The sequence below is a fragment of the Orussus abietinus genome, unplaced genomic scaffold (assembly GCF_000612105.2).
Source record: "Orussus abietinus isolate OABI.00-Male unplaced genomic scaffold, Oabi_2.0 scaffold444, whole genome shotgun sequence".
NCBI lineage: Eukaryota > Metazoa > Arthropoda > Insecta > Hymenoptera > Orussidae > Orussus > Orussus abietinus.
In genome coordinates, this window is record NW_019394719.1 from 27,073 (window position 1) to 55,041 (window position 27,969).

At 40.0% G+C, this 27,969-nt stretch overlaps 1 protein-coding gene across 10 annotated transcripts; it reads left to right on the forward strand.

The window, feature by feature from the left end:
- The first annotated feature begins 269 nt into the window (after positions 1–269).
- LOC105704289 (transcriptional repressor p66-beta) lies at positions 270–27,859 on the forward strand. Of its 10 annotated transcripts, XM_023433127.1 has the most exons (14): positions 270–780; positions 847–885; positions 987–1,173; positions 1,798–1,899; positions 1,966–2,085; positions 2,159–2,277; positions 2,664–2,773; positions 5,782–5,850; positions 9,887–10,167; positions 11,836–12,061; positions 12,892–13,189; positions 21,062–21,495; positions 26,138–26,442; positions 27,577–27,859. In XM_023433127.1, the coding sequence occupies exons 8-14, from the start codon at positions 5,801–5,803 to the stop codon at positions 27,834–27,836; spliced, it is 1,854 nt and encodes a 617-aa protein (XP_023288895.1). In that variant the 5' UTR covers positions 270–780; positions 847–885; positions 987–1,173; positions 1,798–1,899; positions 1,966–2,085; positions 2,159–2,277; positions 2,664–2,773; positions 5,782–5,800; the 3' UTR covers positions 27,837–27,859. The 10 variants fall into 10 exon arrangements, with proteins under 10 accessions (XP_023288895.1, XP_023288890.1, XP_023288889.1 ...); XM_023433122.1 differs by lacking the exons at positions 2,159–2,277; positions 2,664–2,773 and having other exon boundaries at positions 987–1,177; XM_023433121.1 differs by lacking the exons at positions 2,159–2,277; positions 2,664–2,773.
- The last annotated feature ends 110 nt before the right edge of the window (positions 27,860–27,969 follow it).

Consider the following 27,969-nt stretch of genomic DNA (forward strand, 5'->3'; position numbering starts at 1 on the left):
AATGAGCGTCGAGCGGCCGCGGCGACCAGCCAATGGGAGCGCCGCGCGCGCTTGCCGAGCCGCTCGGTGGCCCCTCTCGCTCCCTCACCCTCCATGCACCATGGCGGGGTCTCGGTCGCGCGCGCCACGCGCAGTCGCATTCTCTTAGAGCGCGGCCGCTTTCCCCTGGAGCCTAGGCTGCCCGCCAATCACGAGTCCGTTGGGGTCGCTAGTCTCGTATCGCCGCTGCGCGTTGATCTCGACTGCCATTGTGCGCGGCTCGCGGTCTTCTTACTCAGTGCGTACCGTACGGTGTTCCTTGCCGAGAGCGTTTATCCGACGCGCCGGGCTCCCCAGGGAACGCGGAACGCGTCGTCGCCGGGGAAGAGAGTGCCAGAGGAAGCATCGTCGAGGCCTAACCTCGCCGTTCGGCGGTCCAGGGCGACTCGCTTCGGATCCTGGCTACGTAGGCGCTATGGTATTCTCCGAGGATGCGTCTTGAAAGGAGGGTGCGCTACCGTTCGATCGACAGTCGGATACGTGCCAGTTGAGGTTAGGGTGCGAACGAGAGCGAACCGTTGCCACCGGCTGTGAATCTTCCAGCGGTTGGATCTAATTTCACACCTCGGAACATCTCGACTTAATTGACTTCGTTCGATGTCCCGGACTCGCTGAGTCCTGGTTTCTCATAATCGGCATCCTCGGCTCGCCACGTCGAGGTCCCCTAACATCCTCTAAGCAGCTGCGTCGCCGATACATTTGGATTATGCTGAGGATGTAATGGCGCTCTTTTAGCTGCGAGTAGGTATTCATTGTTTTTTGTATTTTCTATAGTTTTGTGAATGTATAATGTTTTTCATTTTGCAGGTATATCGTTTGTCTTAATGTTTGCAATTTGGTGGCATGGTACGTAGTTGACTTTGCGTGTGAATGGGATTGGTAGTACGTGCGAACGGAGGGTGCAATCGAGCTGGATCAGTTAATTTGGACCTGATTTTGCACCTTAGATCTTCACTGCTCAAAACATCTCGACTTAATTGACTTCGCTTGATGTCACGTACTCGCTGAGTCCTGGTTTCTCTTAATCGGCATCCTCGGCTCGCCACGTCGAGGTCCCCTAACATTCTGCGAACAGCTGCGTCGCCGATACATTCGGATTATACTGAGGATGTAATGGCGCTCTTTTAGCTGCGAGTAGGTATTAATTGTTTTTTTGTATCTTCTATATTTTTGGGAATGTATAATGTTTCTCATTTTGCAGGTATATTGTTTGTCTTAATGTTTGCAATTAGGTGGCATGGTACGTAGTTGACTTTGCACGTGAATGGGATTGGTAGTACGTGCGAACGGAGGGTGCGATCTAGTTGGATCGGTTACTTTGGACCTGATTTTGCACCTTAGATCTACACTGCTCAAAACATCTTGACTTAATTGACTTCCTTTGATGTTGCGGACGCGCTGAGTCCTAGTTTCTCATAATCGGCATCCTCGGATCGCCACGTCGAGAATCCCTAATCTCCTGCGAGCAGCTACGTTACCGATACATACAGATTTTATTAAGGATGTAACGGCGTTCTTTTAACTTCAAGTATGTATTCATTGTTTTTTGTATTTTCTATATTTTTGGGAATGTATGTTTCTCATTTTGCGGCTAAATATTGCTGTGTATTATTTGACTTAATGTTTGCAAGCAGCTGCATCGCCGATACATTCAGATTTTGCTAAGGATGTAATTTCATTCTCTTAATTTTAAGTATGTATTCATTGCTTTTTGGATTTTGTATGTATTGGGAGTGTATAACATTTTTCATTTTGCAGGTAAATAGTGCCGTATATTATTTGTCTTAATGTTTACGAGCAGCTGTGTCGCCGATACATTCAGATTTTGCTAAGGATGTAATGGCGGTCTTTTAACTGCGAGTATGTATTAATTGCTTTTCGTATTTTGTATATTTTGGGGAGTGTATAATATTTTTCATTTTGCAGGTAAATAGTGCTGTATATTGTTTGTCTTAATGCTAGAAATTTGGTAGCATGGTACGCAGTTGACTTTACGGGTGAATGGTAGTACATGGGACAGAGACTCGATCTATATCAAGACCAATTGTACGTTATTAACTTTGTGGATGGATGCATGAAGTAGTATAAGGAGACATAACCTCTATGGTCGGTTCCACAGAAAGTAGCCTCAAAATCGGGACCCACGATTTCAGATGTTTTCTGATCTAACGATGCGAGCGCTACTTGCGGAACATGAGGGAACTCCAATCCTACATGACCAAAACATTTCCTAGCGATGTAAGTTACCTAAAATGCTTTTAATTTTGCAATTAAGAGACGCAAAGTGAAACAATAATCCGTGGATGATATACACTGTAATGATTTTAACGTGATAAAGACTAGCTGACGATAATTTTTAATTGCAAAATTTCATCGAGGAGGCGCTCTTGGCACTAGATCAGAAAAAAATCTGAACATCTTAGACCCTTAAAGTGGGAACGATTTCAATACATAGCATTAGATCTCCTTATACTTCTTTATGGATGAATAATACAGATAGTACGTGTGAATGTGGATCGACCAATGTCAAGAGTAATGGTATATTGTTATTCTTTGTGTCTTCCCTAATATTTAAATTATTTCCCGCAAATTTATTCATATAATTAATAATTGGGTAATTAAAGTTGTAGCGAAGAAGATCGAGGGAAAGAAGTATGAATGGAAAAAGAGTCGAAGAGGATCTAAATAGACTCGAGAAAGGCATGAAGGTTATGTTTACGGATGCATGATTCAGGTAGTGTATGTAAACGGTGGCTCAATTTATGTCGAGAGGAATGCATTATCAATTTTGTGGACAGAGTGCACGTAGTCTACGACTGGACACTTAATCTACGTCGAAAGGAGTGATACGTTATTTAACCTTCTTGTCTACTTTGGGTCCATTTAGATATGAACCAATTTTCTTTCTCTTATACCTATTTGCTATGTAGTTAATCACTTAAATATTAATTATGTAAACAAAATTGGGATCGTACTATCATATTTGATTGTCATGGGTCTATTTGAACATGATGGCAGTAAACGATGTAAAAAATAAGCCAGGTTTGAAGGTTAACTTTGTGGACGAGCAGTATGTATGAATGGTAGCTCGATCTGAAGATAGCGTAATAGTACATTATGAACCTTATAGATGGATAATACAGATCGTACCTAGCTCAATCTATGTCGAGAGAAGTAGTAGAGAGCGGACGGGATTTCTGCAAATCTGAGTACATGATTTTTGTTCACTGTACAAAATTATCCGAGCAAAGAAAATGTTACGCTACTGCTGTAACTTTAGTGATGAGACAAGTATACAGAAAATATTATTCAAGTTATAACTGTAATTGTTGTAGATATGATTTTAACAAGCCGGAGGCATGTTTATAACGTAAACAAAACTAAAAATAATTCATTATTGAATATAAAACTATAAATCAACTTTTATTCCACGAATAATTCACAAACTGATATGAAGGGATTCGTAGAAAGGAAATCGTAACCTCAATTTTACTGCGACTTATGTAGTTAAAATATAAGTCTCTTGATATATGAACACATGTTTCATCAGCTCACCATGTATGCATGCGCCTCATGGTTCTTTTAATATTTGATACTTGATTATTTTTTCTGAATACATGTTCTAACCTCAAAACTCTTATATGTAACCGAAGTCTAATATTTAAGGTGATATGAAAGTGTGATATGTACATACAAAAAATTCAAAATATTTATAAAACTGTAAAACAAAATATTTATAAAAGTGTTTCCCAAACTGGGTGCACTAAATAATTTCAAACTTTACGTGATTATGGAGGCCCTAGGGAAGAACCCGGTGGTCGTGAAACTTTATTTATCTCAATAAGATAATGAGGTTTTGTTTCGAGTCTAGGCTAAAATAAAAAAAATTTTGTTTGAAAAGTGTAATTTCACTGCATTCTTTTTAAGGGCCTTCATAATCGCGTGCTAAAGTTTGAAATCATTTTCTGCACTCGGTTTGGAGAAAAGTTGTATAAATATTTTGCCTTTTTGTTGACACTGTCATATCACCTTAAGAGGATATGAAAGGCGCTAAGAAGTTTAATCGACGTCGATAAAGTAAAATTCATCTATATCCTTTTTGGGGGGAACAGTGTTTTGAATACTCAAATGGGAACATAAGCTGGCGCGTCTCGTTACCGACATTTATATTTATGTTGAAGTCTTTTACAGTCTACGTTGAAAATTATACGAACCGAAGGGTTCTATATGTCATATCGGTAAAGTAATGATAAAAAGATCGATGCAAAACTGCCGAAATGTCATGAATTCATGACTGTTTATATTTGGACGAATCAACGTCGCCATCTGTGACGTTTAGCTGCAACTAAATTTTTGCTTTAAAAACACGCATTAGCCGCAGGACAATTCAGCGTTCTCTTGCAATCGTTGGTGAAAGTATTTATCACATTTTAATACATACCACCTCTTAAGATGATATCAAAGGCGCTGAGAAATTTAATCCAGCTCGAGAAATTAAAATTCATGTATACCCTTTTTGGTGGGAACGTCATTTTGAATACTCAAATGGGAACATAAGCTGGCGCGTCTCGTTACCGACATTTATATTTATGCTGAAGTCTTTTACAGTCTACGTTGAAAATTATACGAACTGAAGGGTTCTATATGTAATTTCGATAAAGTAATGATAAAAAGATCGATGTAAAACTGCCGAGATGCCATGAATTCATGACTGTTTATATTTGGACGAACCAACGTCGCCATCTGTGACGTTTAGCTGCAACTAAATTTTTGCTTTAAAAACACGCATTAGCCGCAGGACAATTCAGCGTTCTCTTGCAATCGTTGGTGAAAGTATTTATCACATTTTAATACATACCACCTCTTAAGAGGATATGAAGGGCGCTGAGAAACTTAATCGACGTCGATAAAGTAAAATTCATCCATACCCTTCTTGGTGGTAATGGTGATTGGAATACTCAAGTGGTAACATAAGTTGGTGCGTCCCATTACCGACATTTATATTTATGTTGAAGTCTTTTACAGTCCGCGTTGAGAATTATATGTACGAAAGGGTTCCATACGTGATTTCGGTAAAGCAATGATAAAAACATCGATGTACAACTGTCGAAATCCCATTAATTTATGACTGTTTACATTTTGACGAACCAACGTCGCCATCTGTGACGTTTAGCTGCAACTAAATTTTTGTTCTAAACACGTGTTAGCCGCAGGACAAGCCAGCATTCTCTTGCAAACGTTGGTGAGAGTATTTACCACATTTTCCCATCTGACTCTGTAATATTCAATTTCTACGGTATTCTTAATTGTTCGAGCTAGGTACTGAAACTCTTCATTTTCGATTCTTAACCTCCAAGAAGCGTAAAACATCGATAACGTGCCCGGCTCCCGCCATGTTGGGTCTGGTCCATGATAAGTAAAGAAATTTTGGATGAAAAGTGAAATCTCATGAGTTTGAGGACCTGCTTCAGCGCCTCCATATTCTGGTGGTAAAATTTGAAACGAATCGGTGCTTCCAATTCGGAGAATACTTTCACCAACGATTTGTCTTTTGAGATATATACAGGCTGACTCTTTCATATCCTCTTAGGCCGATAATAGGACGTTTTTTATTCTGTCATTGTTAAGAAAGAACGCCTTGAAAAATTGTTGTTTTAATGATTAGTTGTATGTAATGGAAATGAATTTTAAAAATGATAGCGGGTTATTAAACGATGTTTAATATTTATTTTTATATTCTAGGCTAACTGGACAAGGGAGAATGGAGGCAATGGATTTGGATGGAGATGCAGTTGTCGATCTAAGTGTCAAGTAAGATTTAAAACATTCAAATTGGGTGCTTTTAAGCTATATTAAATGATTAAGGTGATATGAAAGGGCCGTTCTATACATCCAAACGTTAAAATATTTATAAAACCTTCCTCAAAATCGCACCGAATCATTTGAAATATCATCACGTGATTATGAAGGCCCTAAGGGAGAACGTGATGCTCATGAAACTTCATTTCTCAATAAAATGTTTTTGTATTCCGCCTACACCATAACCAAGGTTACATTTTATTGTGAAAAATGAAATTTCACGAGCTTTGCGTTTTTCCTTAGGGCCATCATAATCACGTGACGGCTTGATATATAGAACGTCATATATATGTTACAGTGAAACACCGAAATCTGTAGAATATCGACTTTCACCGGTAAATGTTGACATTCACCATGCACTAATATCTGTGATTGTCGACACACACTGGAGAGGGTCCGAATGTACAACAATGTAATGAAATATTCGATCTTTCACCGACGTATTTGGTATCTGTTGACATTCACTGGTGAAAGTCGACATTCTCCAATTTCGGTCATTCACGGTAACATATACATAGCAAAAAGTCAAAATATTTATAAAATTTTTCTCCAAATTGAATGCGTCGAATCATTTGAAACTTCGTCACGTGATTGTGAAAGTCCTAAGGAAGGACGCGATGCTCGTGAAATTTCATTTTTTTAACAAAATGTTTTTTCTTTTAGCCTAGAGCAGAACCAGGGTCACATTTTTTTTTCCCCTGTGAATAGTGATTTTTCACGAGCTTCGCGTTCTTTCCTTCATAATCATGTGTCGAAGTTTCAAATGATGCGGCGCATCCAGTTTAGAGGAAACTTTTATAAATATTTTGACGTTTTGGTATACCAGGTTTATAAGCTTAAATCCGCCGTTTTTTAGTCAGAAAAACACGATTTTTTCACAGAAAGCGAAAAAATAATTTATTCAAAATACTGGCCTTCGCTAGCTACACACTTGTTCCATCTCTCGGGCAATTTGTGGATACCACGCCAACAAATTTCTTCTTTTTCGAGGCAAACCACTCATCAAGCCATTGTTGGACGTCTTCGTAAGAATCGAAGTGTTGCCCAGAGAGTGCGTGGCCCATCGACGAAAACAGGTGGTAGTCGGAAGGGGCCAGGTCTGGGGAATAAGCGACACGGGGTAACACTTCCAGTTGGGGGCCTCCAAGTACTTTCGGACCATTTCTGACGGGGGCGATGGGGCGTTGTCGTGGAGGAAAATCAGCTCGTCATGTCTTTGTTGATAACCCGGCCTTTTTTGACGCAGAGCACGGGGCAATTTGATCAGCTGTTAGTGGGAGCAGAGGGCATTGACGGTTTCACCAGGTTTCAACAGCTCATACTAGACGATACCCTGCTGATCCCACCAAATTCACGGCATCCTCTTCCGTCCGAAGCGATTTGGTCTTGCGGACGATTTTGATGGTTGGCCAGGATCAACCCAGGATTTCTTGCGTTTAGGATTCTCGAAAAATATCCACTTTTCATCGCCAGTCACAATCCGATATAGGAACGACTTACTTTTTTGTCTGGCGAGGAAGATTTCCCATGTTTTGGCGTCGCTCCATCTGCCTATCGGTCAATTCATGCGGCACCCATTTTCCGATCTTTTGAACCTTTCCCATGGCACGTAGGCGTATGGAAATGGCTGGTTGAGTAACATCCAATTGCTCGGCAAGCTTTTTTGCGACTGGGTATCGTCCTCGTCCAAAAGAGCCTGCAGTTGATGGTCCTCAACCATCCTGGGCTGATTTTCACGCTTCTTGTCGCTCGGGTCAAAATGGCCGTCTTTGAACCGACGAAACCAATCTCTGCACGTTATTTCCGATAAAGCACTGTCGCCATGGGCCTCCACAAGCATTCGATACGATTCGGCAGCCGATTTCTTCAAATTGAAGCAGAAAAGCAGAGCTTCCCGCATATGCTCTATTTCTGGCAAAAAACTAGACACGATTACCAAAGGAAAAATGTATGTTGTTGTATGAAATTGCTGATGATGTGCCCTGATTATCGTTGACAGATGTCAAACTCATACAAAAGAAAAGTATGGCGGGTCCATAGTAACTTAATATGCTCACTAACGCAATCTATGAGCAAACAGCGGATTTAAGCTTATACACCTGGTATAGAGTGATTCTTTTTTATCACCTTAAGGTGAAGCGAAATCCCCTTCAAATCAGTCGATTCGAATACAACACTTTTTTTTTAAGGGTATTGGACCAAACTGGCCGAAACTTTGACACACCACTCCTGATCATCTAAGAATTGTCCTGATACATACAAAATTTGGATTTTTCTAAATACCTACGTTGCCAACGTTCGTTTTTATATTGACAGCTGTGTCGAATTATATTGGGTATTGTACCAAACGGCATACTTCACCTGTCGTTTTCGTACAATAATTATAAAGGAATCGAAATAAAACTCCAAAAATCCTCTGGATTCATACTTTTTGGGGCCCTAATTGGCTACAGAAGGAACCCCTGCGCCATCTGTGATTTCCAGGTCAACCAAATTTTCACTCCGAGACCTCGTATTTCCATCGTTTTGGGATAGAAGCGCATAAAACACTTTTTTTGCCTTTATCCTGTTCAAATGTGAGTTTATCGATTACCGGAGTGTTCTAAATTGTAATATTGTCCTGACCCTTTCGTTTCTCATATCAGAGTCTTCATTAATTGTACATTGATCGAAATATGAGAGCGCGACGCCATTTTGGTTTCGGTCTGGGCTGAGTTAAAAGAATTTTTTTGAAACATCCAACTTTTCAATGTGTCAGGACAATTCTTAGATGATCACGAGCCACGTGTCAAAATTTCGGATAATTTGGTCCAATATCCTTAAAAAAAATTGTTGTATTCGAATCGACTGATTTGAGGCGGGTTTCAGTTCACCTTAAGGGGACGTGAAACACGTCGAAGAACTTGATCGACGTCGATAAAGGTTTTTCTAAATGCCTATGTTGCCGACGTTCGTTTTTATATTGACAGCTGTGTCGAATTACTTTGGGTATTGTACCAAACGGCATACTCCACCTGTCGTTTTCGTACAATAATTATAAAGGAATCGAAATAAAACTCCAAAAATCCTCTGGATACATACTTTCTGGGGCCCTAATTGACTGCAGAGGGACCCTCTGCGCCATCTGTGATTTCCAGGTCAATTAAATTTTCACTCCGAGACCTCGCATGACTATCCTTTTAGCATAGAAGCGCGTACAACACTTTTTTTGCCTTTATCCCGTTGAAATGCGAGTTTATCGACTACCAGAGTGTTCTGAATTGTCGTAAGTTTGTCCTGACTCTTTCGATTCTCATATCAGAGCCTTTCTATAATTGTATATTGATCGTAATATGAGAGCTCGACGCCATTTTGGTTTCGGTCTGGGCTGAGTTAAAAGAATTTTTTTGAAGTATCCAAATTTTCAATGTGTCAGGACAATTCTTAGATGATCACGAGCCACGTGTCAAAATTTCGGATAGTTTGGTCCAATATCCTTAAAAAAAAGTGTTGTATTCGAATCGACTGATTTGAGGAGGGTTTCACTTCACCCTAAGGGATGTGAAAGTGGCATCCGAAGGATCGATCGTTCCTGAAACTTTTCTCCGAATTGGGTGTACCGAATCGTTTCAAACTTTACAATATGAACGTCGAGACTACAGGGAAGGTCCTTACACATGAAATTTCAGTTTGTATAACAATTTTTGAAAATATCTACGAATAAACTTTTAAAAAATTGAAATTTAACGAGTTTCAGGATCTTCCTTAAGCCCTTCATAATTATATTGTAATGTTTGAATCGATTTGGTACACCCAATTTGGAGAAAAGTTTCATAAATGCGACCTCTTTGTCACTAGTTTCACATCACCTTAAAATGCTAAATGAGTTTTCTTTCGGATCGATTTGGTACACCCGATTTGGAGAAAAGTTTCATAAATGAGACTTCTTTGTCACTAGTTTCATATCACCTTAAAATGCTAATGAGTTATCTTTCTTTATTCGTTGTAGCAACAGGAGAGATTCCCCGACTGTTTTACCGACATCTACGGATCCTGGAACTCCGTTAGACCTAGGTGTGCACTTCTCGTCGAGTCCAACTTCGGATAGCAACATGCCGGAAGCTAGAAATATTCAAAATGCCACAAGGGGCATTCTTGCCCCAAAGTCTGGCGAAGACAGAAGATCACGCCGTAATCTTAGGCCAAGAACTGAAAGAAGTTATGCAGAAAGTCCTGATGAACCGAGAATCAATGGCTATTTAAATGGAAATGCATCTGATACCGACGAAGGTACACGCTGTTCATTAGGCTCTATTTGTTTGTTTATACCTCAGCAAAGGTTTTGTTTTCAAGTGAAACTTATAGCATGGTAGTACGTATCGGTTTTCAGGTTATAGTGGCTTAATTCGGCAAATTGGAACGCCTTTTTCTTTTAAATTTTATCATACTCATTCTACGGTGAACTGGAACGTGTCGAGAAATTTGACCGACGTCGGTAAAAAAGATTCGTCTAAATTTCTACGTTGCCGACGTTCGTATTTATATCGACACCTGTGTCGAATGGATATTTAAATGGAAATGCAATTGATACCGACGAAGGTACACGCTGTTCATTAGGCTCTATTTGTTTGTTTATATCTCAAAAAAGGTTTTGTTATGAAGTGAAATTTGTTATACCATGGTAGTACGTTTCAGTTTGAAAGTTATAGTGGCCTAATAAGGCAAATTGAAACGCTTTCTTCTTCAAAATTTTATCATACTCATTCTACGGTGAACTGGAACGTGTCGAGAAATTTGACCGACGTCGGTAAAAAAGATTCGTCTAAATTTCTACGTTGCCGACGTTCGTATTTATATCGACACCTGTGTCGAATGGATATTTAAATGGAAATGCAATTGATACCGACGAAGGTACACGCTGTTCATTAGGCTCTATTTGTTTGTTTATACCTTAAAAAAGGTTTTGTTATGAAGTGAAATTTGTTATACCATGGTAGTACGTTTCAGTTTGAAAGTTATAGTGGTCTAATTCGGGAAATTGAAGCGCTATTTTCTCTTAATTTTTTTCATACTCATTCTAGGGTGAAGTGGAACGCGTCAAGAAATTTGATCGACGTCGGTAAAAAAAAAAAAAGATTGAAATTTCATGAGTTTTAGGTTCTTCCTTATACCCTCCATATTTATATTGTAAAGTTTGAATCGATTCAATACACCCAGTTTGATGAAAAGTTTTATGAACTAGAACTCTTTGACGCCATTTTCAATTCACCTTAAGGTGATGTGAAAGTGGCATCTGAAGAATCAATTGTTCATGGAACTTTTCTTCGAATTGGATGTGCAGAATCGTGTCAAACTTTGCAACATTAAAGGGGAGGTATAAGGAAGGCTCTTAGACACATTAAATTTCATTTTTATACAAAATTTTAGAAATATCTACGAACAAATTTAAAAAAGATTGAAATTTCATGAGTTTTAGGTTCTTCCTTATATCCTCCATATTTATATTGTAAAGTTTGAATCGATTCAATACACCCAGTTTGATGAAAAGTTTCATGAACTAGAACTCTTTGACGCCATTTTCAATTCACCTTAAGGTGATGTGAAAGTGGCATCTGAAGAATCAATTGTTCATGAAACTTTTCTTCGAATTGGATGTGTAGAATCGTGTCAAACTTTGCAACATTAAAGGAGAGGTATAAGGAAGGCTTTGAGACTCATGAAATTTCATTTTTTCTAAGAAATTTGTTTAAATGTCCATGAACGAATTTCATGAATCTCATGACCTTGCAATATAAATATGGAGGGTGTAAACCTCCATATTTATATTGCAAAGTTTGAATCGATTCAATACACCCAGTTTGATGAAAAGTTTCATGAATGGGAACTCTGTAGCCATTTTCACATCAGCTTAAGGTAAATACATGGGACTTATGTTTACTTATGATATTTATGCATTAGGTGAAATGCCGCCATTGCTACCAATTAAGGAATTGTCTTCTGATGAACTGGCTGAACGCGAGAGGATCGTCAGGAAGTTCAGGGAAGAGTTGAGATCTGAAGAAATGAAGTTGGTGTTGATAAAGAAGCTTAAACAATCGCAACAATTGAAGGAGAACATTGCAGCGGTACCGAAAGTTCCCAGCAAGTTACCACCTCCGGTTACGACACAACAAACACCCCATAGGTATGAATTGTTCATATATCAGGCTAATATGACAATAATAAAAAAATAAAATCTAGGCTCTTACTCATAACTCACTTTTAGCAGAGCGTTTAAACGTCTTTTAGTTAAGGTGAAGTGAAACACGTCGAGGAACTTGATCGACGTCGATAAAGATGATTTTTCTAAATACCTACGTTGCCGACGTCCGTTTTTATATTGACAGTTGTGTCTAATTATATTGGGTATTGCACTAAATGGCATACTCCACCTGTCGGTTTCGCACAATAATTATAAAAAAATCGTAGTAGAACTCCAGAAATCCTCTGGATTCATGCTTTTTGGGGCCCTAATTGGCTGCAGAGGGACCCCCTGCGCCATCTGTGATTTCCAGGTTAATGAAATTTTCCCTCCGAGACCTCGTATTACCATCGTTTTAGCATAGATGCGCATAAAACACTTTCTTTGCCTTTATCCCGTTCAAATGCGAGTTTATCGATTACCAGAGTATTCTAAATTATCGTAAAATTGTCCTGACCCTTTCGATTCTCATATCAGCCTTCGATAATTGTATATCGACCGAAATATTAGAGCTCGACGCCATTTTAGTTCTGGTTTGGGCTGAGTTAAAAAATTCTTTTCAAAAATCCAAATTTTGAATGTGTCAGGACAATTCTTAGATGATCACGAGTGATGTGTCAAAGTTCTGGACAGTTTGGTCTAATACCCTTAAAAAAAAGTGTTGTATTCGAATCGACTGATTTGAAGGGTGTTTCACTTCACCTTAAATTGGAGGAGAATGGCTTATACCTGATGTCTACCTTAAAGCGAAGTAAAATGAATCCTTTTTTTAGTCACCGTACCGGGAAGGCGCCTCCACCTCTATTAAGAGGCCAGCCAGCACCAGCTCGAACCAGCAGCAGCATACACGCACCACCACCGGGTATGCTGTTGCCACCAACCGCTGGGAGAAACACAACCTCCAGTACAGGGATTCCTCCGAACATGGTCATACCACAGCCACCGCATCCCCGAAGTCGTCCACCAAGCGGAAGTCCGAGTGTTTCCACCTATCACACTCCGGCTGATAGGACGGAAAGATCCACGAAAGATCCGACCCCGGCGCCGGCTCATCAAGTGAGTTTCGACGTAGTAAGTAGTTGCACATTTACTCACCAGGTTCGCTAGCTTCGACTCGTACCTTCGCTGCTGGTCTTACCTTTAGCGTTAACCATGGTCTCTTGAATAATATCGAAATGTCGTCTTTTTGTGCAATTGCAAAGCAGCTTGTTGGATCTCAAGAGAGTAAAAGTGCGTCCCTAAACACTCCTGCACCTTCGGAGCAGGTACTGACTTTCGATCTGTTTACCTTTGCACGCTGTCGTCGTTGTTTTCGCTGTTGAGTCAATGATGGCGAGTTTGCAGGTGTCTCGTTAGGTTATGGCTCGTGGCCACGGCGCTGATCTGTATACCAACTGGATTGCTGATACCAGAGTTGAGCGGGGAGATGTTTCACGCCATTTTCGAAACAAAGGCACGGCTCACTTGCGCCGTGGAATTGCTTTTAAAGGGGCGAAATGTTCACTGTCGGTAAAGCAAAATCCGTCTGCAGATCTCAAATACAGCACAGTATCGATAGAATGAAGTTGTCAGCTTTTCGTTTTTAATGTCAGGGTCGACGTAGGTTGGGAAAAAAGACTACGAATACCAAATAATGTTGTTATGCGTGGATGATTGAGATTACGACGCGGTACCCACGTATACCCTGTTTTACCGACCACGAAGATTTCACCCCTTTGAAAGTAATTCCAATTTTTACACAGGTATGGAGGGCGTAGAGGGCGCTGGTGGGCCGGGCCTCCCTTTCAAACAATGGCGTGAAAGATCTCACTAAACTGAGTATTAACACTAAATCTACCACCGGCGGGTCAACTTGACTGGTTTAAATGGTATTTGTAATGGGGGTATAAATCGTCGCTAGGTTCAGTGTTAAGGCGAATTTACACGATGCCAGTAACTCGTACGTGTCACTAAAATCGAGTATTAGGGCGAATTTACATGGTGCCAGTAACTCGAGTCACTACAACCTAGTATTAAGGCGAATTTACACGGTGCCAGTTACTCGAGTCACTACAACCGAGTATTAAGGCCAATTTACACGGTGTCGGTAACTCGAGCCACTAAAATCGAGGATTAAGGCGAATATACACGATGCGAGTAACTCGTCCGTGTCACTAAAACCGAGTATTAAGGCGAATTTAGACGGTGCCTGTAACTCGAGTCACTACAATCTAGTATTAAGGCGAATTTACACGGTGCCAGTTACTCGAGTCACTACAACCGAGTATTAAGGCCAATTTACACGGTGTCGGTAACTCGAGTCACTAAAATCGAGTATTAAGGCGAATTTAGACGGTGCCAGTAACTCGTACGTATCACTAAAATCGAGTATTAGGGCGAATTTACATGGTGCCAGTAACTCGGGTCACTACATCCTAGTATTAATTCGAATTTACACGGTGCCAATCACTCGAGTCACTACAATCTAGTATTAAGGCGAATTTAGACGGTGCCACTAACTCGAGTCACTACAACCGAGGATTAAGGCGAATTTACACGGTGCCAGTAACTCGTACAAGTCACTAAAACCAAGTAGTAAGGCGAATTTACATGGTTCTAGTAACTTGTACGGGTCACTAAAACCGAGGATTACTTTTCTTGTGTAAACTGCCATTTTAGTACTGGAGTAGAGTACTCGCTCAAGTGGCAATGCGAGTCGAGGGAATAGAAAGCAATCCTATTTCTTGGCGCGGGTTGTAACCCTCCACCACGTGTTTTACTCTACTGTCTTGTCTATCAGACACATGTAGATGCGTTTTTCGAGGGCGGCATGCAAGTTCCAAGAGCAAAGTGAAGCACTTTTGTGCAATTTTGTGTTGAATGTTGGGTCGAGATGGCTCAAAGGCGGACAGAAGACCCCACGTTGATATCTGTTGAATTGCATTAGGGGGAAGAATGCCTGTGGAATTTGAAACTACAACAGGTCAAGAATAGCGAATAGAGAATAGAGAATAGAGTACCGCTCTTCACCCGACACGTTCAATTACCGTTTAATGATTTTATTCGTAAAATGTTTAACCCTTTGGCTATTAAGAGCGCCTAAAGGCACCCGACGTTTGGTCCAATATTGCCTGCACGGTCAGACGAATTTCGCCCATATGTTGAAATAGCTCCGTGTTCAAAGGGTTAAAATTGCGTCGCCCCTTCGACATTTTTGGGTTATAGCACATGGCTTTCTGCTTACTACTGTGCAAGTACTATAAGACGGTGTAAACGATACTATCTTGTAAAGCACTCGACTTTAGGGACTCGTACGAGTTGCTGGCATCTTGTACATTCGCTTTAATACTCGGTTTTAGTGACTTCAGTTCCTGGCACTGTGTAAATTCGCCTTAACTCGGTTTTAGTGGCTTCAGTTACTGGCACCGTGTAAACTCGCTTTAATACTCGGTTTTAGTGACTTGAATTACTGGCACCATGTAAATTCGCTTTAATAATCGGTTTTAGTGACTTGAATTACTGGCACCATGTAAATTCGCCTTAACTCGGTTTTAGTGGCTTCAGTTACTGGCACCGTGTAAACTCGCTTTCGGTTTTAGTGACTTGAATTACTGGCACCATGTAAATTCGCTTTAATAATCGGTTTTAGTGACTTGAATTACTGGCACCATGTAAATTCGCCTTAATACACGGTTTTAGTGACTCGTATCAGTTACTGGAACCGTGTAAACTCGCCTTAATACTCGGTTTTAGTGACTCGTATCAGTTACTGGAACCGTGTAAACTCGCTTTAATACTCGGTTTTAGTGAATTCAGTTACCGGCACTGAGTAAACTCGCCTTAATACTCGGTTTTATTGACTCGTACGAGTTCCTGACACCGTGTAAATTCGCCTTAACTCGGTTTTAGTGGCTTCAGTTACTGGCATCGTGTAAATTCGCTTTAATACTCGGTTTTACTGACTTCAGTTACTGGCACCGTGTAAATTCGCCTTAATACTCGGTTTTAGTGACTCGAGTTACTGGCGTCATGTATATTCGTCTTAATACTTGGTTTTGGTAACTGGTACGAGTTGCTGGCATCATGGAAATTCGCCTTAATACTCGGTTTTAGTGACTCGTACGAGTTACTGGCACCGTGTAAATTCGCTTTAACCCTTTGCGGTCGCATTTTCCCAAGATCAAGAGAATTTTGGTGGCTGAGAGTAGACATACGATCGCAAAGGGTTAATATTCGGTTTTACTGACTTCAGTTACTGGCACCGTGTAAATTCGCCTTAATACTCGGGTTTAGTGACTTGAATTATGGGCGGCATGTAAACTCGTCTTAATACTTGATTTTGGTAACTCATACGAGTTGTTGGCACCATGTAAATTTGCCTTAATACTCGGTTTTAGTGACTTTAGTTCCTGGCACCGTGTAAATTCGCTTTAATAATCGGTTTTAGTGATTTAAGTTTCTGGCATCGTGTAAATTCGCTTTAATACTCGGTTTTATTGACTCGTACCAGTTACTGGCACCGTGTAAACTCGCTTTAATACTGGGTTTTATTGAATTCAATTACCGGCACCGTGTAAAGTCGCCTTAATACTTGGTTTTAGTAACTGGTACGAATTGCTGGCACCGTGTAAACTGGCTTTAATACTCGGTTTTACTGAATTCAGATATCGGTACCGTGTAAATTCGCCTTAATACTCGTTTTTAGTGACTTCAGTTCCTGGCACCGTGTAAATTCGCTTTAATAATCGGGTTCAGTGATTTCAGTTTCTGGCACCGTGTAAATTCGCCTTAATACTCGGTTTTAGTGACTCGTATGAGTTCCTGGCACCGTGTAAATTTATTTTAATATTCGGTTTTACCGACTTCAGTTACTGGCACCGTGTAAATTAGCCCTTAAGCTGCATTCGGCTGACTGCGCATAGCAGACTTTCCGTCGTCCCCTTCGATGCGTTCCGTTGGCGAACGCATTTGATTGGCTGTGCTTCAATTAGTTATTACAGGAAAACTACGCACTGTAGGAAAAAATAGTACAGGACTTTTCGACTCCTTTTTCAACAAGAATAGCACTCTATAAACCGTGTCCACCATTTCTGTTACACCTTCTATATAGATCAGTAGGTTATTGCGTGATGTGCAGTGACGAAGTTACTGAATGTTCATGGTGGTTAAGGTGATGTGAAAGTGACGTCAATGAGGTATTGTTTTTGAAACTTTTCTCCGAATTTGGTGTACTGAATCGATTCAAACTTTAAAATTTAAGTTTTGAGGGTATAAGGAAGGTTCTGAAACTCATGAAATTTCAATTTCTTAACCATTTGTTTATAGATATTTTCAAAATTTCTTATAAAAACTGAAATTTAATGAGTGTCAGAACCTTTCCTGTAGTCTCGATGTTCATATTGCAAAGTTTGAAACGATTCGGTGCACCCAGTTCGGAGAAAAGTTTCCTGAACGATTAACCCCTCGGATGGCACTTTCACATCCCCTTAAGGCGATGAGTCAATGAGGCCTCGTTTATGAAACTTTGCATCGAACTGGGTGTACCGAATCGTTTCAAATTTGAAAATATGAACACGAAAACTACAAGGAAGGTCCTAACACTCATGAAATTTCAATGTTTTAACCATTTGTTTATAGATGTTTACAAAATTTCTTATAAAAACTGAAATTTAATGAGTGTAGGGACCTTCCTTGTGGTCTCGATGTTCATACTATAAAGTTTGAATCGATTTGGTACACCCAGTTCGGAGAAAAGTTTCATGAACGATTGGCCTTTCGGATGCCACTTTCACATCCCCTTAAGGGGTTATATGTAGTTGTCGTAGGCGAAATTCAAGAATTTTTGTTCATAACTGAAATGCATTTTTTAATCGAAAACAGGACGTGACTTCATAGTACAATTATTGTACTTTACATATCATTTTTTGGCCAAGACATATTTAAAAATTGGTGAAGTACAGCTATTCTCTGAAAAAATTTTTTTTTTTGCGGTGACCACGATATTTCAAAAAGTATTTCACCGATCAGCTCAAATTTTTAGGGCTCATTCCTTTGGACACATGGAGGACTCCTGAATGAACGAATGATTCTTTTTTTTTCTATGCAAACTTGCTGTTTTATTAAGGAAAAATGAGAATGTTATAAGACGAAAAAAGCGATTTTTCAGGAAAACCTCTGCCATTTTGATAATAATTGGAATTTCGAAAAATCCATTGTAGAAAATTTGAAGCCGATCGGTGAAATACTTCTTGAGATATCGTGGTCACCGCAAAAAAAAAGAGAAACTTTTTCGGAGGATTGCTGTACCTCCCTAATTTTTTAATATATCCTGACAAAAAAAAAATGATATATTAAGTTCAATAATTGTACTATGAAATCACATCCTGTTTTCGATTAAAAAATGCATTTCAGTTATGAACAAAAATTCTTGAATTTCGCCTACGACAACTACATATAACCCTTTAAGGGGATGTGAAAGTGGCATCCGAAGGGTCAATCGTTCATGAGACTTTTCTCCGAACTGGGTGTACCAAATCGATTCAAACTTTATAGTATGAACATCGAGACTACAAGGAAGGTCCCTACACTCATGAAATTTCAGTTTTTATAAGAAATTTTGTAAACATCTATAAACAAATGGTTAAAACATTGAAATTTCATGAGTGTCAGAACCTACCTTGTAGTTTTCGTGTTCATATTTTCAAATTTGAAACGATTCGGTACGCCCAGTTCGATGGAAAGTTTCATAAACGAGGCCTCATTGACTCATCGCCTTAAGGGGATGTGAAAGTGGCATCCAAGGGGTCAATCGTTCATGAAACTTTTCTCCGAACTGGGTGCACCGAATCGTTTCAAACTTTGCAATATGAACATCGAGACTACAGGAAAGGTTCTGACACTCATGAAATTTCAGTTTTTATAAGAAATTTTGTAAACATCTATAAAAAAATGGTTAAAACATTGAAATTTCATGAGTGTCAGGACCTACCTTGTAGTTTTCGTGTTCATATTTTCAAATTTGAAACGATTCGGTACGCCCAGTTCGATGGAAAGTTTCATAAACGAGGCCTCATTGACTCATCGCCTTAAGGTGATGTGAAAGTGCCATCCGAGGGGTTAATCGTTCAGGAAACTTTTCTCCGAACTGGGTGCACCGAATCGTTTCAAACATTGTAATATGAACATCGAGACTACAGGAAAGGTTCTGACACTCATGAAATTTCAGTTTTTATAAGAAATTTTTGAAAACATCTATAAACAAATGGTTAAAACATTTAAATTTCATGAGTGTCAGGACCTTCTTTATTGCTTTCGTGTTCATATTTTCAAATTTGATACGATTCGGTACACCCAGTTCGATGGAAAGTTTCATAAACGAGGTCTCATTGACTCATCGCCTTAAGGGGATGTGAAAGTGACATCAGAGAGATTTCGCTTATGAAACTTTTCCTCAAATCGGGTGTGTCGAATCGTTTCAAACTTTACAAATTGAATGTGGAGGTTATAAGAAAGGTCCTGACACTCTTGATATTTCATTTTTAATAAAGGATTTTCAAAATACAAATTGAGTTAACAAATTTCTCAACGATTAAAATTTCATGGGTGTCAGGACTAGCCTTATAGCCTATTGGTACAATACCCAATATAATTCGACCCAGCTGTCAATATAAAAACCAACGTAGGCATTTAGAAAAATCTTTATCGACGTCGATCAAGTTCCCCGACGTGTTTCATTTCACCTCACGAAAATCAACCTAATCTCACTTTCATCGACAAGAGAGCCATCTACGGTGAAACTGATAGCTCCCCTTTATGTGTCTCTCTAATAGGAATAATTTTTGTTCTGAAACATTTTTTCGTACGATCCGTATTTCTTGAGATAATTCGGTGTCTCAAGTTAACCCCTTGCCTTACGATTTAAATTCCAATAGCGCGTGCCACAAACAACAAAAATGTCGGACATACATCGGGCCATTTCTCGGTTTGACTGAACGTTCAACGTCTCACACGTCTCTCACACGTTTTGTTCACGTTTGGCCCGATTAATATACCATGTCTCTTACACGTTTTGTTCACGTTTGGCCCGATTGACATACCACGTCTCTCACACGTTTTGTTCACGTTTGGCCCGATTGGTATACCACGTCTCTTACACGTTTTGTTCACGGTTGGCTCGATTGACATACCACGTCTTTCACACGTTTTGTTCACGCTTGGCCTGATTGACATACCACGTCTCTGACGCATTTTGTTCACGTTTGGCCCGATTGACATAACACGTCTCTCACACGTTTTGTTCCCGTTTGTCCCGATTGACATAACACGTCTCTCACACGTTTTGTTCCCGTTTGGCCCGATTGATATACCACGTCTCTCACACGTTTTGTTCACGTTTGGACCGATTGATTTACCACGTTTCACACGTTTTGTTCACGTTTGGCCCGATTGATGTACCATGTCTTTCACACGTTTTGTTCACGTTTGGCCCGATTGACATACCATGTCTCACACGTTTTGTTCACGTTTGGCCCGATTGATTTACCATGTTTCACACGTTTTGTTCACGTTTGACCCGATTGACATAACACGTCTCTCACACGTTTTGTTCACGTTTGGCCCGATTGATGTACCATGTTTTTCACACGTTTTGTTCACGTTTGGCCCGATTGACATACCATGTCTCACACGTTTTGTTCACGTTTGGCCCGATTGATTTACCATGTTTCACACGTTTTGTTCACGTTTGACCCGATTGACATACCACGTCTCTCACACGTTTTGTTCACGTTTGGCCCGATCGATTTATCACGTCTCTCACACGATATTGTAAGTTAAGAGGTTAAATGAACCACCCCGTATAACGCGAAATAACTAGACATCGTAGTATAGAAAAAGGGCTCTTTATTCATGATATGTTGTCGCAGCTAAACCTGGATGTACCAATAATTCCCTTTATTTGACCAGGAACGACCACGGGAGAGCAATCAGACCTCCGAGCAGCGCGAATCCGCCGCAAAGCTCGCCCTGAGGAAGCAGCTGGAGAAGACTCTGCTCCAGATACCGCCACCGAAGCCTCCGCCCCCGGAGATGCACTTTGTGCCCAATCCATCTAACACGGAGTTCATCTACCTGGTGGGCCTGGAACACGTCGTGGACTTTATTACGAAAGAGCCGGCCATACCACCTCCTCCGGAGCCCTTTGAGTGCACCCAGTGCGTAACCGACTTCACTCCGGTCTGGAAATGGGAGAAGCCTATTAACAGTGGCAAGAAGGAGGGACCCCGGGGCCAACATGCCACTTTTCAGAGACCACCGGCAGGTCGCGATCCTAGAGTAATATGCGAGCATTGTGTCACGACAAACGTCAAAAAGGGACTCAAGGCTGAGCATACCAATCGGTAAACACTCTTCTACCCTTCTTTTCAAATTATTCTCGATGTGCGTAGGTCCTTCGATAGACTTCTCATGGGATAAGTAGGTGTAAGTTCGCATGTTACGAAAGGGACCCGATTCGGAATGTGAAACGCTTCTTTTTTTAAGGTTATTTCAAGCCTAAGGTAGGTCCTGAAACTCATGAAATTGCATTTTTTTATCACAAAATCTGGAAAACATTTATAAACTAATTTTTAACCAGCTACCTGTGGCGCCCCCTTTTGCGAGCGCGGAACTATATGTGTCGCCGAAATCGAGCGATGACGAGTATCTCGTCAATCACAGAGTAGGTGTCGCTGTTAAGATACTGGATCAAAAAGATGGGTTTATTTTATAAAATTGACACTTTTATTACCAATGTATATTTATTTGGTCAACTTAAACATATATTACATACTTATTAGACGAAAAACGCAAGAGAAATTAAATGCATTTGATAGCAAGAATTTAAATTCCTGCCGTGGCGTGGTATTCGGCAAAACAGGGTGTTACGCATAATGGGACTTTGCAAATGGAACACCAGTAACGGGATTCTTTCCTGATTTGCGTTTATAACAACGTGCACACCTTCGGGTAGGATTTGTTGTGTTCGAAGTTCTGGGTATATGATCCAGAACATGACTCCCGAGTAATTGTGTTACATTGGGCCTAGATGGCCGAGTTTGTGTCGATTTTTCCCGGGTTATTGGATATAATGCAATAGGGTCCTCAACAAATTCTAGCAAAAAATTCTTTCGCGATAACGTTCCATTATTTTTTTTTTGTATAATATATATGAATTCAAACAAATAATATCTAATAGATGGCAAGCTGTTTCAGCCGGTGCATACGGGGCGCATGAGTTTATCTCAAATTATTTCTATTTTTTATTCCTTTGTTTTATTCCGGCCTGGCCTCAAAATATTCTAAACATCTTGAAATTTGAGAATATGTTTTGTTTATCTCAGAAATTTAAATTTAAATACCCAATGGTCCCTACTTTATACGCATGACGAGTATACTCGTCAATACACAAAATTGTGCCACTTCTCCATGACGAGTATACTCGTCAATCACAGTTAACTGGTTAAAGAATTAAAATGTTGTGGCTGTCAGGACCTTCTTTATAGGTTATATGTTCATATTGTCAAGTCAAACGATTCGGTACACTCAGTTCGGAGAAAAGTTTCATAAACGGGACCTATTCTCGTCACTTTCATCCCACCTTAAGGTGATGTTTGGTACGTACATATCTATAAAACTTTTCTTCAAACTGGGTGCACCGAATTATCTGAAACTTTATCACGTGATTATGAAGGCTCTAGGGAAGAACGCGCTGCTTGTGAAATTTCATTTTTCGAAACAAATTTTCCATTTATCTCGGACAAAAACCAAAAAAAGATATTTTTTTCGAAAAATGAAATTTCATGGGTTGCGTGTTCTTCATTAGAGCCTCCACGATCACGTGTTAAAATTTTAAATAATTCGGTGCACCCAGTTTTGAGAAAAGTTTTATAAATATTTTGACTTTTTGGTACGCGTATATCAGACTTTCATATCACCTTAATGTGAAGTGAAACACGTAGAGGAACTTCATCGACGTCGGTAAAGAAGATTTTTCTAAATACCTTCGTTGCCGATGTTCATTTTTGTATTGACAAATGGGTCGAATTATATTGGGTATTGTACTAAATGGTACACTCCATTGTCAATATAAAAACGAATGTCGGCAACGAAGGTACGTAGAAACACCTGTTTTACCGACGTCGATCAAGTTCCTTGATGTATTTCACTTCACCGTGAGAATCATTTATATAGCATTCGTATACATGTGTGTACAAGCCTTAAGGGAATGTGAAAGTGAAGTCAAATTGTTTATGCAAAATGAAACTTTCCTCCAAACTGAGGACACTGAATAAATTCAAACTTTACGATAAAATTATGCAGGGTAATATGCAGGTATGAGGAAGGTCCTGAAACTCAGGAAATTTCAATTTTTTTTTTTAATACTTGTTTATAGACGTTTTCCAAATTTTTTATGCAAAATGAAACTTTCCTCCAAACTGAGGATACTGAATAAATTCAAACTTTACGATATAATTATGCCGGGTAATATACAGGTATGAGAAAGGTCCTGAAACTCAGGAAATTTCAATTTTTTTTTTTGTAATATTTGTTTATAGACGTCAACATTTTTTATGCAAAATGAAACTTTTCTCCGAACTGAGGATACTGAATAAATTCAAACTTTACGATACAATTATGCAGGGTAATATACAGGTATGAGGAAGGTCATAGACGTCAACATTTTTTATGCAAAATGAAACTTTTCTCCAAACTGAGGATACCGAATAAATGAAAACTTTACGATAAAATTATGCAGGGTAATATACAGGTATGAGGAAGGTCCTGAAACTCATGAATTTTCAATTTTTTTTTAATATTTGTTTATAGACGTTGTCAAAATTTTTTATGCAAAATGAAACTTTTCTCCAAACTGAGAATACTGAATAAATTCAAACTTTACGATACAATTATGCAGGGTAATATACAGGTATGAGGAAGGAAATGAAATGATGAAATTTCATTTTTCATCAAAAATTTGTCTGTTTATCTTGGATTAGACCCAACGTGATCTCGTCCGTGCGTGTTTTTGATGTTTTACGCTTTTTGGAAGCTTAGGGTCGGAAATGAAGAGTTTCAGGACCTAGTGTGAACTATTCAGAATACCGTGGAAATGAGATATTACAGAGTCAGATGGGAGAATGTGGTAAATGCTTTCACCAACGATTGTAAGAGAATGCTGGCTTGTCCCGGGGTTAGCGCGGGTGTTTAGAGCAAAAATTTAGTTGCAGCTAAACGTCACAGATGGCGACACTGGTCCTAAACAGTCGTTAGAATAATGAATTCACGGGATTTCGGCAGTTTTACATCGATCTTTTCATCATTACTTTACCGAAATTACATATGGAACGGTTCAGTTCGTCAAATTGTTGAGGAAAGTATTCTTCGAATTAGGGGTGCCGTTTCGTTTCAAATTTTACCACGTGAATATGAAGGCTGTAAAGTAGGCCCTGAAACTCATGAAATTTTATTTTTCATCAAAAATTTATTTATTTATCATGGACTAGAACCAACATGGCGGGGTCCATGCACGTTTTCGATGTTTTACGCTTCTTGGAGGTTTAGAATCGAAAATTAAGAGTTTCAGGACCTAGCTCGAACAATTTAGAATACCGTAGAAATGGAACATTACAGAGTCAGATGGGGAAATGTGGTAAATACTTTCACCAACGATTCCAAGAGAATGCTGGATTGTCCTGCGACTAACACGTGTTTTTGAAAGAAAAGTTTAGTTGCGGCTAAACGTCACAGATGGCGACATTGGTTCGTCGAAATATAAACAGTCTTAAATTCATGGGATTTCGGCAGTTTTACATCGATCTTTTCATCGTTACTTCACTGAAATAACATATAGAACCCTTCGGTTCGTATAATTCTCAACGTAGGCTGTAAAAGATTCAACATAAATATAAATGTCGGTAACGGGACGCGCCAGCTTATGTTCCTACTTGAGTATTCAAAATGGCGTTCCCACCGAAAAGGGTATAGATGAATTTGATTTAATCGACGTCGATTAAATCTCTCAGCGCCTTTCATATCATCTTAATGTAGCTGGAATTATCTATATAAAGCTGAAATTGCCACTTTAGCACAATTCAATAAAATTTGTTGAAAAATTTATTGCTAATTCATTGCTATTTTATTGCACAAGAAAGAAATTTTTTGCTCTCATACTTTTCCGAAAAATGGTGGCGATGTCAGCTTTATATAAAGCTAGCACTGCCAGAATAAAAAATAATTATTAAGTAAACGTTCATCGACGAATTATATACCGTAATTTATTGCTAATTAATTGCTCGCGGAAAAGCCAAATTTCAATTTTTTTTCTCACCCCTAAAGGGGTGGATCACAACCCCTAGTGATGATTGCAGGACAGAACCATGAAAAACATGTGAGAATCGAACTATTTCTTCACGTGGAAATTAATTGCTTATTAATTGCTCCGAGAAGAACCTAATTTTTATTCACAACCCCTAAGGTGGTAGGCCAACCCCTCTTATGTCGCCCCAGCATGGCCACGTAAGAAATGGGAGAATCGAACTATTTCTTCGCGTGGGAATTAATTGCTAATTAATGTAGGTTTGAAAATTGTATCTTTACGAAGATATTGATTCTTGGAGCAATTAATTCCCACGCGAAGAAATAGTTTGATTCTCCCATGTTTTTCATGTTTCTGTACAGCGATCAGGGTGGAGACTCACCCCTTTAGGGGTGAGCAAAAAAAAATTGAAATTTGGTTTTTCCGCGAGCAATTAATTAGCAATAAATTCCGGTATATAACTCATCGATGAACATTTACTTAATAATTGTTTTTTATTGTCGCAGTGCTAGCTTTATATAAAGCTGACATCGCCACCATTTTTCGGAAAAGCATGAGAGCAAAAAATGTCATTCTTGTGCAATAAAATAGCAATAAATTTTTCAACAAGTTTTATTGAATTGTGCTAAAGTGGCAATTCCAGCTTTATATACACGCTGGAATTGATGTTGCTTAAATGCTCGCAGGTTGAAAGCGGCCTTCGTGAAGGCATTGAAACAAGAGGAAGAGATCGAGGAGAAGCTGGCTCAGGTGGCGTGTCCAAGTCCTGACCCACCGGCCCCGAAGCCGGTTCCGAAGCTGGCGACTCCTACTAGAAGAATGGCTACCCCTCCGGCGCCTCCACCCCAGGTGCCCCCTGCACCTGCACCTGCACCTACGCCGCCTGCCCCGAAATTGCAGGAGCATCCGCTGGTCAAGTTAGCCGAGAGCGGCAAATTCAACCCGCACCACGCGGCCGCTGCGGCTGCGTTACAGCAGCAGCTTCTCCGAGGTGATTCTCCGCCTGTTTATCAAGATATGGAAACAAACAAAATCCGGCGCCTGCTAAGGATCATTTACATATATCGTTTGTACAAATGGGCTGGGTGTACAAGCCTTAAGGGGATGTGAAAGTGGCGTCAAAGACTTCATGAAACTTTTCTCTAAACAGGGTGTATCGAATTGTGTCAAACTTGACAAGGTGAATATGCAGCCTATAAAGAAGGTCCTGAAACCCGTAAAATTTCCATTTTTTTATAATTTGCTTATTGATATTTTCAAAATTTTTTATGAAAAAGGAAACTTCAGTAGTGTCAGGACCTTCCTTATAGTCTACACGTTTACGTTGTAAAGTTTTAACAGATTCGGTACTCTCAGTTTGGAGAAAAGTTTCATAAACGAGACCTCTTCACGCCACTTTCACATCCTCTTAAGGTGAAATGAAACGCTCTTCAATCAGTCCATTCGATACAACACTTTTTTTTTTAAGGATATTGGACCAAACTGTCCGAAACTTTGACACATGCCTCGTGATCATCTATGAATTGTCCTGATACATTCAAAATTTAGATTTATGGAAAAAATTTTTTGACTTAGCCCAAACCAGAACCAAAATGGCGTCGAGCTCTCATATTTTGATCAATATACAATTATCGAAGGTTCTGAAATGAAAAATGGAAGGGTTAGGACAATTTTACGACAATTTAGAACACTCTGGTAATCGTTAAACTCGCATTTGAACGAGATAAAGGCAAAGAAAGTGTGTTATGTGCTTCTATGCTAAAACAATGGCAATACGAGGACTCGGAGTGAAAATTTAATTGATCTGGAAACCAAAGATAACGCAGGGGGTCCCTCTGCAGTCCATTAGGGCCCCAGAAAGCATGAATCCAGAGGATTTCTGGAGTTTTACTTAGATTTCTTGATAATTATTATACGAAAACGACAGGTGGAGTATGCCATTTGGGACAATACCCAATATAATTCGACACAGCTGTCGATATAAAAACCAACGTCGGCAACGTAGGCATTTAGAAAAATCTTCTTTATCGACGTCGATGAAGTTCCTCGACGTGTTTCACTTCACCTTAAGTATTTGGCGCAAAGTCTGCCGAGTCTCACCCGTCCCGTCGCTGTCGTTTTCCAGAATTGGCGAAGAACCCGGTGCCGGGTCTCCCGCCGCATCAGCCGCTGCCGGCGCACATGATGCCGCCCTTCAACCCGATCCTGTACCCGTACCAGCTGGCGATGGCGCAGGCCGCCGGCGGCAAGGGTCTGGTCGAGCTCCAAAGACAGGCGGCCGACATGCAGCGCCAGTACCTCCTGGACATGATCCCGTCGCAGGCCTCCCAAGGCCAGGGCAACCAGCCGCCCCCTCGGGCCCATCCGCACAACTGGAAGACGTAACCGCACGGTCCCCGCAGTCGGAAGTGCGACGCGTCGCCCCCAGGAGGCAGGGAATGACGACCTGTCCTTCCTCGGCAGACTCTCCGGGTGGCGTGTGCCTGGGTATCGACAGTGCCCAAGGGACCGGGGCCCC

Excerpts from the sequence above, each read along its gene's own strand:
- LOC105704289 (XM_023433122.1), top strand. The coding sequence starts at position 2,051 with ATGGGACAGAGACTCGATCTATATCAAGACCAATT. Across the intron at positions 10,168-11,835 it reads TGCATCTGATACCGACGAAG|GTGAAATGCCGCCATTGCTA; the intron begins GTACACGCTGTT and ends TTTATGCATTAG. Across the intron at positions 12,062-12,891 it reads ACACAACAAACACCCCATAG|TCACCGTACCGGGAAGGCGC; the intron begins GTATGAATTGTT and ends TCCTTTTTTTAG.